We start from the raw sequence: 12,987 nt of genomic DNA, 5'->3' as shown, positions 1-12,987 counted from the left end.
AAGCCCTTACAGTTGACGTAGTTGACTGCTTGTAGCCATGGAGTTCTAAGCGCCATGTGAGTGCAGTCAATGGCACCCTGCATCTGTGAAAAACCTGAGATCTGTGCAGATCCCAGCACTCCGGCTTCCTGGCTTTCTGATCCCTTGTGAAATGCACCATGTTCTGTGCCTTCACGAAGATGGCATCCGTAACTTCCTGGATACACTTGGAGTCTTGCAAGATCCTGCACAGGTCACCTGTGGGTGCTCGAAGGAGCCACTGGCGTAAAAATTGAGTGCCACAGTCACTTTCATGGCCAATGGCAGTGGATGCCCTTCATATCCTAGTGGCGCCAAATCCCGCAGCAGGTGGCACATGTGACCTACCAGTTACTTAGACATGTGCAATCTTCGGCAGCACTGGTTCTCAGTCATCTGCAGAAATGACTGACAGCGTATATGGCCCCACGTCTAGCAAGGCGTCTATGAGCGATGGCTCACTTTGTATCTTCAGCTGGTTCTGCAGCGGGCACTTCCACCCCTTCAACTTGAGGGAGGTGCTCCTTCCTTTGCCGAGCCACACTCCTTCCTTATTCTCTCCTTCTTCTCTGGTCTCTGTCAGCCATGAGGCATACTGTTAAATCACCAGGCTCCATGATCATGATGTTCTTCTCCTTGATTTTTTTATTTATTCGTTCATGGAAGATGGGTGTCACTGGCTAGGCCAGAATTTATTGTCCTAATTGTCCTTGTTCAGAGGGCATTTAGGAGTCATGTAGACCTGACCAGGTAAGGACGGCAGATTTCCTTCCCCGGTGGACACCGAATTAGTGAACCAGATGGGTGTGTACAACAATCTGGCAATGCTTTCATAATCATCATCAGACTTTTGGTTCTAGATTTTTATTCAATTGAAATTTCACCATCTGAACCCGGGTCCCCAGAGCATGACCCTAGACCAGTGACAGTGATACTGTGTCATCACCGCCTCCTGCAGGATCAGAGAGAGACGCGTGGGTTAGCATAGGTGTACTAAGAACCTGTCTTGGTTAAGTCTGAAGGCCCTTTCACACATGCAGGAGAGGGCTGGCCATCACTTGGATGGTCAGTGTGTAGTGTGCTCATTGGCTGTCCAAAACCCCACCCACCTCCACCCCACTCCACGACCAATTGGCAGCAGCTTCAGCCACTGGACTGCATGCTGTGCTCTCAGCTCAGTTGCAGGCATTCTCCTAACCCTAACTGTAAGGCTGCGTTGTTAACTTGAGCCATAATGGATACTGGCCCAAACCTTAATAAAGACATTGCAAGGGGCTGTGAGCGCCTCCACCAGTGACTGCCCCATGGCCACCTTTCACAAGGGGATTCTACAACTTGCCCAGTCAGCCAATTGCTCTGCTGCCCCCTAAAACGCTCATTAATTTGCAGTTCGCGCCCCAGGGTGAAAAGTTCTGGAATATTCGGTGGCACTTACATGCTTTGGCGTTACTTGAGAGGGTAGAAAAGCTTCAGAGGCCCAACTCCAAGCATGTCAATGGGACTACAGCTGAACGGTCTCAGCTGCAGAAGAATGTTCACTTTTGACAAGCTTTTCCAAATACGTGGTTGCTTCCCTCACCCCCGCCCCACCCACTCCCCCGGGATGTGCTTGAGTATTTCCTTCAGCCAGTCTGTGTTGCCTTGCCCCTCACCCCTACCCCCTCCTCCAACCCTGGCCTGACCTACACTGGAGCCCTTGCCCTGGTACAGCACTGACACCCCCCCACCCCCCCCCCCACTACGTGAATGCGCAGGCGCCTCTTCCTTCATGTCCTACAGGTGATGCTCGTGAGCACTGCGCAAGGTTGCGTGCATTCACCCTCAAGTTCCCCTCAAAGTTCAGGTCATCAGGTGCATGTGTTTTTAAGGCAGTCGTGAAGCTCGCTGTTCTGAGGTCACGCCGACGTGGGCGGTAAATTTGACATGGAGGGTTGATTCTGGCGAGCAGGGCTCATAACAAATGCAAATGTATTAAAATGATGATCTCGACGTGTGGTGGTGGGAAATGTGGCCCACCATTGACGGGTGGAGCGGAAGATTGCAAACTGGTTTCATAATGGCGTAAAAACGATTTTTGGCCTCCTTGCCATATTGTCGGTCTCCCCCCCCCCCCCCCCCCCCCGCCTGCCATGCCGCCCGGCACCAGTGGCCTTTGAAAAGATATCAAAAATGATATGTTGCCATGGAGACAAGCTTAGTTGTATGTGGGTGATGTTGGTATGGCAACTGTATAAATGTTGGATGAATTCCTGGCTGGAGATTTTGATTTATTTTGACTCATCCAAGTCCAAAGTGAAGCCAGTTCTGTTTGCAACCTTACCTTACGATCATTGGTAAGTGTGTAAAGTTGGTGAACTGCCAAACTCTTTTTTTTCTCTCTCTATCCTCAGTTAATGAGTAAAGTGAGTTTGTTTCGATACACATTTAAAAGTACTACTGTAACCAAAATAAGTAGCTAGTTACAGTACACTGAAATTTCTTTAATTGACTTTTTTTGTCTTCCACAGCTATAGTAGGTGCAGGAATTGGAGGATCTTCAGCTGCCTATTTCCTAAGACGGGAGTTTGGTCACAATGTTAAAATTGATGTCTATGAGAAGGGCACTGTTGGAGGCCGACTAGCTACGGTTACTGTAAATGGTCAGCAGTATGAGATTGGCGGCTCAGTCATTCACCCACTCAATCTTCACATGCAAGACTTCGTCAAACATTTAGGTAATGTTATGTTTATTAATTTAATTGCCAAAGTTTTAAGTTTTAAAGTTTTTTTAATAATAAGTAGCAAAGCTGAGAACTGCATAAACCTGAATTCAATATGAAATAGTTTTCTTTCTGAGGTAACTTGAAATTAATGCTGGGCATAAAATATGTAATCACTCACCTCACTGTGCTGCCAATACTTCCAGGTCGCGTTTAGTTAGATTATGTTCCAAAGACTTTTTCCAGGAATGCTCTTTTGCCAACCACAGGGGAGTATTCACTACTTATGTGCAGTAGGCTGGCATGAGCTGCTTCATTATTAAAAGGAACAATGCATGGGGTTGAATTGTATGAAATCATCAGTAGATAGTCCCACTGCCAAGTTTATGATGGAGGGAAAGTTTATGATGAAACAGCTGAAGAGGGTAGGTTGGAGCATGCTGCCTTAAAGGTTCTTGTTGTGATGTCTTAACAATGCAACATGGTGCTGACCATGAGAATTTTCCTGGATGTCAGGTATGACCTTCAGTGACTTAATTATTGCTAGGCTCCTTGTTGCCATACTCTCTCAAGTGCTGCCATGATGTTGAGGTGTGTTGATGTGTAATTCTCACCTTTCTCCTGGGGTGACCTTCCCATAAGAACATAAGAAAGAGGAACAGGAGTAGTCTATTTGGCCTCTCAAGCCTTCTCTGCAATTCAATAAGGTCATGGCTGATCTGATTGTTGCCTCACCTCCACTTTCCTGCCTTGCTACCATAACCCTTGACACCCTTGTGGATGAAAAACCTTTCTAACTGTTTCAATAAGATCACCTCTTTTCTAAACTCCAATGAGTACAGACTCAATCTTTCATCATAAGATAGCCCCTTCATCCCAGAAATCAACCTGGTGAAACTTCTCTGAACTGCCTCCAGTGCAAGTATTTTCCTCCTTAAATAAGGAAACCAAAATGGTACCCAGTGCTCCAGGTCTCACCACTGCCCTGAACGGTTGTAAGCAAGACTTCCCTACTTTTATACTCCATTCCCCTTGCAATAAAGACCAACATTCCGTTTGTGCTCCTAGTTCCTTGCTGTATCTGCGTGTTAAATTTTTGTGATTCATGTACAAGGATACCTGGATCCTTCTGAAAAGCAGCATTCTGCAGTGTGTCTCTCGATTTAAATGTTAATCTGCTTTTCTGTTCTTCCTGCCAAAGTGGATAGCCTCACATTTTCCTACAGTATGCTCAATCTTCCATATTTTTGTCCACTCACTTAAGGAGTCTACAAAGGGATATAAATAGGTTATGCCCTCCTCACAGCTTGCTCACCTACCTACCTTATCATTTCAAGCAAACTTAGCTACAATACACTTGGTCCCTTCATCCAAGTCATGAATATAGATTGCAACTAGTTGAGGCCCCAGCATTGATCCCTGCAGCACTCCAGTAGTTATGGTTTGCCATGTTGAAAATGATCTATTTGCCCCCAGTCTTTACTTCCTGTTAGCATGCATAGTGGTTTGACTGACTCATATATCACTCACAACACAATGAGCCCTTATCTTGTGTACTAACCTTTTTTGTGGCACCTTATCAAATGCCTTGGAAATCAAATGCACGACATCTACTGGCTCCCCTTTATCCACATTGTTTATTACATTGTCAAGTAACACAAATAATTTGTCAAACACGATTTCCCTTTCACAAATCCATGTTGACTTTGCCAGATTTTATTATGATTCACTAAATGCCTCTCAACTACCTCCTCAATAAAACATTCTAGCAATTTCCCAATGACAGATGTTAGGCTAACTGGCCGACACTTTCCAACTTTCTGATTCCTCCCTTTCTTGAATTGAAAAGTTACATTTGTGGTTTTCCAATCCATTGGGACCTTTCCAGAATCTAGGAAATTCTGGAAGACAACCAATGCATCCATTATCTCTGCAATCATTTCTTTTAAGACCCTAGGATGCAGGCCATTATATCCAGGAGATTTGTCAGCCTTTAATCCCATTAGTTTCCAGGTACTTTTTCCCTGGTGATAGTGATTATTTTGCCTTTTTGCCCCTTGATTTTCTATTATTCTTGGGGTGCTTTTTGTGTCTCCTGTGATGTATTGTTAGTCCCTGCCATTTCCTTTATTCTCATTATTAATTCCCAAGTTTCGCTCTCTTAGGGACCAGTGTATACTTTAGCTGCTCTTTTTCTTTTATATACTTGTAGAAGCTCTTACTGTGTGTTTTTATATTTTTTTCTAGCTTACTCTCAGATTTTAATTTCTCCCTCTGTTGATTTTTTTGAAGCCCTCCTTTACTGGTTGGGAAAGTTTTCCCAATCTTCTGGCCTACCACTAATCTTTGCAGCATTGTATGATTTTCTTTCCATTTCATACCATCCTTAACTCCTTAGTTAGCCTCAGCTGGTGTACCTTTCTTTCTCAATGGAATATATCTTTTTTGAGATTTATGAAATTCCCCTTAAATGTCTGTCATTGCTTACCTACCATCTTACCTTTTAATGTGTTTTCCCAGACTATTGTAGCCAACTCTGTCTCCATATGTTTGTAATTGCTTTCATTTATGTTTAAGACATTAGTTTCAGACCCAAGTTTTCCACCTTTAAAATGAACGTGAAATTCTACCATGTTATGATTCCCAAATCATTTCTTTTCAAACTTATACAGCCATCAAAAAGAGGACACTCTCTCCCAACAGCACTAGACTGGATGCAAACATAAATTATATTGATAAAAGGGCAGTGTTTTAACCCACTATGTCAACCAGAGTGCCTACAGGGCTGAGCCCATTAGTTAGTCTTGGAATTCAGCCAGTCATTCACAGCATGGCCATCTGGCAACGGTATCAACAGAAGCAGTTTGAACAGATGGCCCGTCATCTATTTTTTCAGATGGCCTCATTATAAATGCATGGCTGAGCTCGAATGGCTAATGGACTTAGCTCAGATTGTGAGTGCTAACTTTGTTAGTTTGAGGTCGCAAGAATGTTATTCTTTCTTTGTGGTTTTTCAATGCCTATTTGTTGATTTTAGAGGATTAAGAGGTTTTAAAAGGATTAACATTTTATTCATTGATGCTATGAATGGCTGTGCTTGATTGACACTTTAAGAGGTTGTAAGATGAGCAGCTTTTTCAAATGAAATTTTCAAAGCTTCTTTGCTTATTGTGTCAATTTCAGGAGCATTTCAAAGACTTGCCAATGGCTTATTGGTTCTGCACATGTGGATACTAGGAGAGTTGGTATTGGGAATGCATGGGTGTAATGGAAGGGGATATGGAGGGGATATCAGGGACATAGAAGTATGAGGGGACATGGGGGTTGGGCAGATGAGGGCTAGAGGACCCAACAACCATGGAGAGGACTGGGCCAATGTCCTAGAAAACCAAGGCAAACCTTGTAACCAGCCTGCCTCACCAACCACACACCTCTGTCACTGCCTCAGGCCTGCCAACCATGGTAGCAGACCTGAAGCTTGCCTGCCCACGTCTCATGGAGACAAAAATACTGTGGGAGTGGGAGGATATGTCAGGGTTGTGATTGCAAAGTTGGAAATGGCCAGACTCATGGTTCCCAATGCTGAGGGGGAGATCTGGCACCTTGTATTGCAAAAGGAAGAAGGGCACTGGAGGAATACCTGCAGTTCATTACCAGGACATTCTTGTGTATCTGATTTTCTCATCCATATCATAGCTGCTCTCCCCCTTTAAGCAGACCCCTTCCATCTTTTTTCTTTAGTTTGCCCAGCTGCTGACTTCCCTGTTGGTGGTCCTCTATCTTTGCTCCATTATATCAGTTCTCTTCTCTTTAATTTATGGACAAAGTAGCACATTGGATTTGTGCATTCCTGCAATCCCGCACCACTTCATTTGCTGATCTCAGCTGTGTTGCTGTAAAAAGGACAAGTGGAATCCAGATGTTTGCTGGGAGAAGGGGGATGGAAAACAGCAGATGTTTGTTGCCTAGTTGACATGTGGCCTTGGAAAAGTAGTTAACTGGGGAGAAAATTGAGGACTTTCTTTCTGAGAGAGTAAACGGGTATGGTAGAGGGAAAAAAAAGTAGCCAGCAGGTTAGCTGGTGTCTGTGAAGAGAGAAACCGAATTGTATTTCAGATTGATGATCTTTTTGCTGGAACTGGAAAAGCTTCCTGATGTACCAGTTTTTAAGCAAGTGCAAAGGGGGCAGTGCTTCCAGTTGTTTGACATTTTCGTTTTTCTTTGCACTGCCACTCTGATCGCTCTGTTCTTAGCCTCATACGCTGATTCAGTGAAGTCCAATGAACAGCACCTCATTTTTTGATCAGGAACTTTACAACCTGTGAGACTTGAGTTCAATAATTTTAGATAAGCACCACTCCCATTTTTTTCATATAGCAACTGTTGGCCATGGCTCTGCTGTTGCCATTCACAGTTCCTCTTGACCTGTCCTTTTGCTTCTTTACAGGTCCTGTTACCACTCCCTTTCACCTTTCACCATCATCCCTTTTGTCGTTTAATCTCTCCTGCCTTCTACCCTCTTTCCTGCCTTCCAGCATATCACAAAACTTCCCTTTTGTTCTTTCATTCTCTCCCCACTTTCCCTGCCTCTGCACTTGCTTAAAAACTAGAATACCTTTTAATATTTTCCAATTCAAACAAAAGCATCATGACCTGCAGATTCTTCTGACCTGCTGAGGATTTCTTGCATTTTTCTCTCTTTATCTTAGATTTCTAGCTTCTGTGATATTTTGCTTTTGTTAGTGAGAGTTGACTTGCAAAGTCCTACATGGATTTGTATGGTAGCAGGACCTAGAAGAGTAATATGTTACAATTATGAGGCTTATAAGATTATGATGTTTTGGGCCTATCTCGTTAAATTTAGGGTAAAATGAATGGGGTCATGTGACCTGTCCTGCAGTCTACGTGACACTAAGCCTCGGTGGTTTGATTGTCAGAGATTGAAGGAAGGCTCAGATTGTTTTACTGGGAAGAAGGTGCAAGGTATTTACACTTGGAGATAATGGCAGCAGTCTGTGTGTTAACAGTGGAGATTAAAGTCCTAGAAAAATATTGAGAATGTTGGGTTGTAAACAGCTCTGCTTTAACCTGTTCATTTAGTTCTGAGATTAAAGAGAATTGGGCTGTCAAGGATAGCTAATTGGCACTTCTGCCTAGATACAAGGCCCGTGTGATTAACGTTGCCATGGGGAAAGATGCAGAGGAAGCCATTGTAGAGATCAAGTTACTAGAATATCACCGAATATCGCAAACAGTGTTTTTAGCCTGATTGGATCAGGGAGAGAGGGAGCAGCTGGGGGCCAAAAAAGTCTCTATGGTTCCCTGTGTAGGAATGCAGGTGAAAGCTCAAGCTTGGGTTAAGAAGATCATATTCATTGGGAGTTAAAATGAGGCTGGAAGAGTCACCTAGTTTGGGCTAGAGGAAGAGGTTCTGGAAAAATAAAACCTCACTGTGAAAAACAATTCTAAGATTGCAAGTTACCTGGCTGAGAAAAGAAAAGAACAGGAATAAACCCTCGGGAATTAAGAATCACTTTGGATTGATTCTGGGAAAATTGAATGCGTAAAAGGGCAATGTAAAGTATGTCTATAAATGTGTTTTTTCAATTGGGATAAAAATAAGATGGGGAGGTGGTATTCCATTCTGCAGTTGAAAGTATAAGTTATCACTGGCCCTCTATCCAGCTCTACCTGTCCCAGCCCCCCTTAAACCAGCTTATATTTCACCTCTTCTGTTTTTCCTTAGTTCTGTTGAAGAGTCATACGGACTCGAAACGATAACTGTATTCCTCTCTGCAGATACTGTCAGACCTCCTGAGTTTTTCCAGGTATTTTTATTTTTGTTTTTGTTTTGGATTTCCAGCATCCGCAGTTTTTTGCTTTTATCTTCGTGTTTAATTGATTGCCACATCTCTTCAAGGAATGCCTACCTTGAGGAAGTATTGCTCTTCTCTCCGACAAGATTTCCGCCTCTCTCTATTGCCTTGTCACATCTTTTGGCAAACTCCACCTATCACTGACCCTCTATCCAGCTCTACCTGTCCCACCCCCCCTTAAACCAGCTTATATTTCACCTCTCTTCTATTTTTCCTTAGTTATGTTGAAGAGTCATACAGACTCGAAACGTTAACTGTATTCCTCTCCGTAGATGCTGTCAGACCTGAGTTTTTCCAGGTATTTTTATTTTTGTTTTTGTTCTACAAAGATGGTATTTAGTTAATAGTGTTTTTAGTCATTTGTCATGGTAATTGTCTTAAAAGTGAAAACTTTCAGCTATTGTTGAAAGTTCAAATTTCTTTTTGAAAGTTATCAGTCTCTAAGAGGATCGTAACAAACAATAGGGTTATCATTTGAACTGGATATCTGTATCTTTCACAGGTGTAAACTTTGAATCTGTTTTATTCCACAGTATGGTGAAATGTACAGAGCAATAAATACAGTCAGAACAGCTCAGTTTAATTAATGTAATTTATATTCATGTAATTCCACAAAAGAAATGTGTACTACTGAACCACAAGTGGGTTGTTTTATTTAACTTTAGTCTCTGGGAGAAACAACTTTGATTAGCATATGAACCCCTTTTCCTTTGGATGCCTTTTTTAACTTGTGTGACTACACATTGTTTTTAAATACCCAGCATTAAAAGTAACTTTTTTTCTCCTCCTTTGAGGAAAAATTGATTTAAAATATCCACAAACATGACATGCAGCAATTGGCTTTAATTGGGACACAGCCAAATAAACACCATCCTTAAAATATGGAAATATTAAAAACAATTTTAAACCTCACCTTTCCAATTTTAATTGATGCCATGAGTAAAGAAATAGGAGGGATGTTGCTGTGCCCACCATTGTTCCCAACTTGATAGCGACTTGGAATTGTCCCCGTTTATTACTCCATGGTTAGCATGGCTCAGGGTGAAAAAGCATAATGTGGTCTCTCCTAATGTCTATTAAACACTGCCACTGGTAAAGCTCATATAAAGTGACTTCCTAACATTTTAATTTATCACTGGTAAAAGCAGAAATACTGAACCTGCTGTGAATCTTGTATTCCAAATCTAAATTGAAGTCACGATAACGATGGTTTTATTTGGATATTTGATGGGACTGCATGAATTTGCACTATTTATATTTGCAGATTTAAAGCATCAGCTAGAATTTACAACAGTACAAGAATGTAGGCACTTTATCTGAACAAAAGTTTTGTCTATGTGGTGATTCATGTGAATATATAAAGGACAATATACCAGACGAGCAATTTGCATTTGCATAGGAAGTGGGGTTTTTATTAGCAACAATGGTACAAAGAAACCCATTTGAAATTTAAATTTTAGTTCTGTATGGTGCTGTTTTATATTCACTGAATAGCAAAGTCTCTCAAGTGTAAGTGTTTTTAATATAAACCTGCAATATTAGTTTCGTATGAACTATTCTTTTTCATATTCAAATCACTCTACACTTATTAGATTCTTACAGAAAATACTTTGTTGAAATCAAGTGATAACCCTGGTGGATATGTTTACTAAGGAGTTTTAGTGATGGAGGCAGTACTTTATAAATTACTTTTCCTTGACTAACCAATAAAGGTTGTCAGCAAAGATTGTAAAATATAATAATACACTCCATCCCCCAGAAATGCTTTGTTTTTCCCCCATTAATTTTTCACCCATCTCCACTTCCTCTCCTGGAAGACTTGGCTCCTTGCCCATGTTTGATTTTTACAGGTGCCAGGTCCCCTTTGGCTCCTGTCAATTTATTATGTGTTGGCCTAGACAGTGAATCTTTCACCAGGCTTTATTGGATTTCCCACACATAATTTCCAACAGGGTACTGAATAGAAATAAGAACCAGATATCCTGGTTGGTCTACCCCCCACTCCCAACCCTAATCCATGATGCTGAAGCCAAGTGTAAAACCTCTGCTGCCATCCTTGCTGAGACTAAACTAGGGATCTTTTTAGCCTGTATGGTTCACAGCTACTCACTGCCTGAATCATCTGATCCATAAGGAATTCTTTTTATCATAAGATGTACTTTGCTGGAGGTCCAAAAATAGCTTGTATGGTTCAACAGGATTGATTTTAAAAACACCTAACTGGAATGATTTGTTGTCTATTAGTCATTCACCTCTTTCTATCTCTGTCCCAGGTTTGAAGCACAGAAAAGGCGTTCCAGAGAAAGTGGCACTGTTCAATGGGGAGCAGTTTGTGTTTGAAGAGTCTGACTGGTACCTTCAAGATCTGTTTAAAATGTGGTGGCGGTATGGCTTTAGTTTACTGCGACTGCAGATGTGGGTGGAGGAGATAGTGGAGAAGTTTATGAGGTACTGCACATTGTGCAATTCATATGTTGTGTTTCAATGTACCCTTACTCAGAAACCTACAAATCGTCAGTTAAGGGACACTCTGAAACCTGATCCATCCCTTCCATTGTTACTGCAAATTTATAAATGTATTTATGTATGTTGCTTCTTTCATGACCTCAGGCCATCCCGAAGTACTTTTGAAATGTAGAGATTATTGTAATATGGGAAACTCAGCAGCCAATTGGTGTACAGCAATATCCCATAAACTGCAGTGAATTAAATGCCCCTATCATCTGTTTCAGATGTTGATTGAGAGCTAAATGTTGACAAGCACACCACTGCCCTGTTTTTCTATTAGTGCTTTGGGATCTTTCACATTGACCTGAGAGGACATAGTGGGGCTCAGTTCATCCTATCTGATGGCAGCTTGGGTAGTGAAGCACTCTATCAGTACAGCACTCTAAGTCTCTGGAGTGGAGCTTGAACGCAAAATCTTTTGAGTCTGGTGAAAGTTCTACCACAGCCAAGGCTGGTACCTATTACAATGACAACCAAAGTATCCATGGTGCAGGAATGTGATCAAACCATGTTTACAGCAGAATATTGCTCTGGATCAGTGTGGAATCTGTTGTAAAATGTTTCTGTTTTGGAATATGACTTTATTCTGCTTCCTTGGACATCTGCAAAAGCTTGTGTCAGCAGCCTTGGAGTCTATAGCAAATGGGAACATGACTCTCACATTTGACCACCAATAGGCAGAAACTCAGACAGCGAGTTCAACCCTTGGTTCATTTTGTTTGTCTGTTGCTGCTCAAGGATTCCAAAGTTAATTATGTAATACTCTCACTGCTGCTGTCACTAAGACTGGCTAAACTTCTTGGTATGAAACCTTAGCAGCATATTGAGCAGTCCATTAACCATCAGGGAACTGAGATTTTTGTATTTTTCACATGAATATAATTAACTTTAATTCTGTACTGCTAATTCTTGGCTTTGCAGTTGTCAAGATATGATGATCCAGGGCAGGGTATTTGTAAGCCAAACATGTTGGAGGAAAGCAAGTCGATAGCATCTACTGAAATACTTATTGTCAGTCCATTTTTAAAATGCTGGGCATCTCTTGCCAGCTGACGAATGAAAATTGTAGTGATTTATTTTAAATGCTTTTACATGAGTTCCTTTAATGCCTGCCAATCAATAAGTTGCAATTTTCTCAAGATGTGAAAAAGGATTGGTGCTTAAAAGAAATGTTTAACCCTTTGTTGTCATTGTGGGGCAGGATCTACAAGTACCAGTCCCATGGCTACGCTTTCAGTACAGTGGAGGAAATGCTACAGTCATTGGGCGGGGAGCGTTTCATTAACATGACACGGCGACCTGTGGCAGAGACCTTGCAGGAATTGGGAATCTCACAACGCTTCATTGATGAAATAGTTGCTGCTATTACAAGAGTGAACTATGGTCAGTCAGTAACCATCCCTGCATTTGTTGGTATGTACCTCTTTTATCTTTGCACCTGATTAATCCACATGTATTCATTCTAACTAAATGATTATATGTAAAATATGCACATTTACAGGGAAATAAACACTGGATATTGTTGTCATTTAAAGAATTACCACTAGCTGGATTAATTTTAAAAATCTGGTTGCATGATAAATCATTAGCTACTGCATATTAGATTTCTTATGAAGAAAGACCTGCATCCATTTCACAGTTAGGCTTCCATATTTGTACTCTGGTACAATTGTATGACGGGATCTACTGCACTGTGAAATACAGCACAGCCTGTAATACCAGAGAAGATATTGATAAAATGAAATTTATTTATTGCATAGCACTGGCAACATTCTTGTACCTTGCCTGTCCTATAATACATTTATTTGCATTTAGGGTTTGGATTTAGGCCCGTAACAATCAGCTGCAACATTTTCCTGCTTTGAAGAATAAGTTTCTTCTTTATC

General features: G+C 41.4%; 1 protein-coding gene across 1 annotated transcript in view; it reads left to right on the top strand.

Moving 5' to 3' along the window:
• The window catches only part of LOC121280747 (prenylcysteine oxidase-like), a 50,562-nt gene that overhangs the window by 3,882 nt on the left and 33,693 nt on the right, over window positions 1–12,987 (top strand). Inside the window, exons 2-4 of the mRNA XM_041192898.1 lie at window positions 2,526–2,732; window positions 10,867–11,041; window positions 12,303–12,514. Of these exons, the coding sequence (XP_041048832.1) occupies window positions 2,526–2,732; window positions 10,867–11,041; window positions 12,303–12,514 (594 nt within the window). The remainder of the gene's footprint in view (window positions 1–2,525; window positions 2,733–10,866; window positions 11,042–12,302; window positions 12,515–12,987) is intronic.

The sequence above is a fragment of the Carcharodon carcharias genome, chromosome 8 (genome assembly GCF_017639515.1).
Source record: "Carcharodon carcharias isolate sCarCar2 chromosome 8, sCarCar2.pri, whole genome shotgun sequence".
Lineage (NCBI taxonomy): Eukaryota > Metazoa > Chordata > Chondrichthyes > Lamniformes > Lamnidae > Carcharodon > Carcharodon carcharias.
The sequence above is the reverse complement of the archived record's forward strand: the minus strand, read 5'-3'. Positions and strand labels throughout refer to the sequence as shown.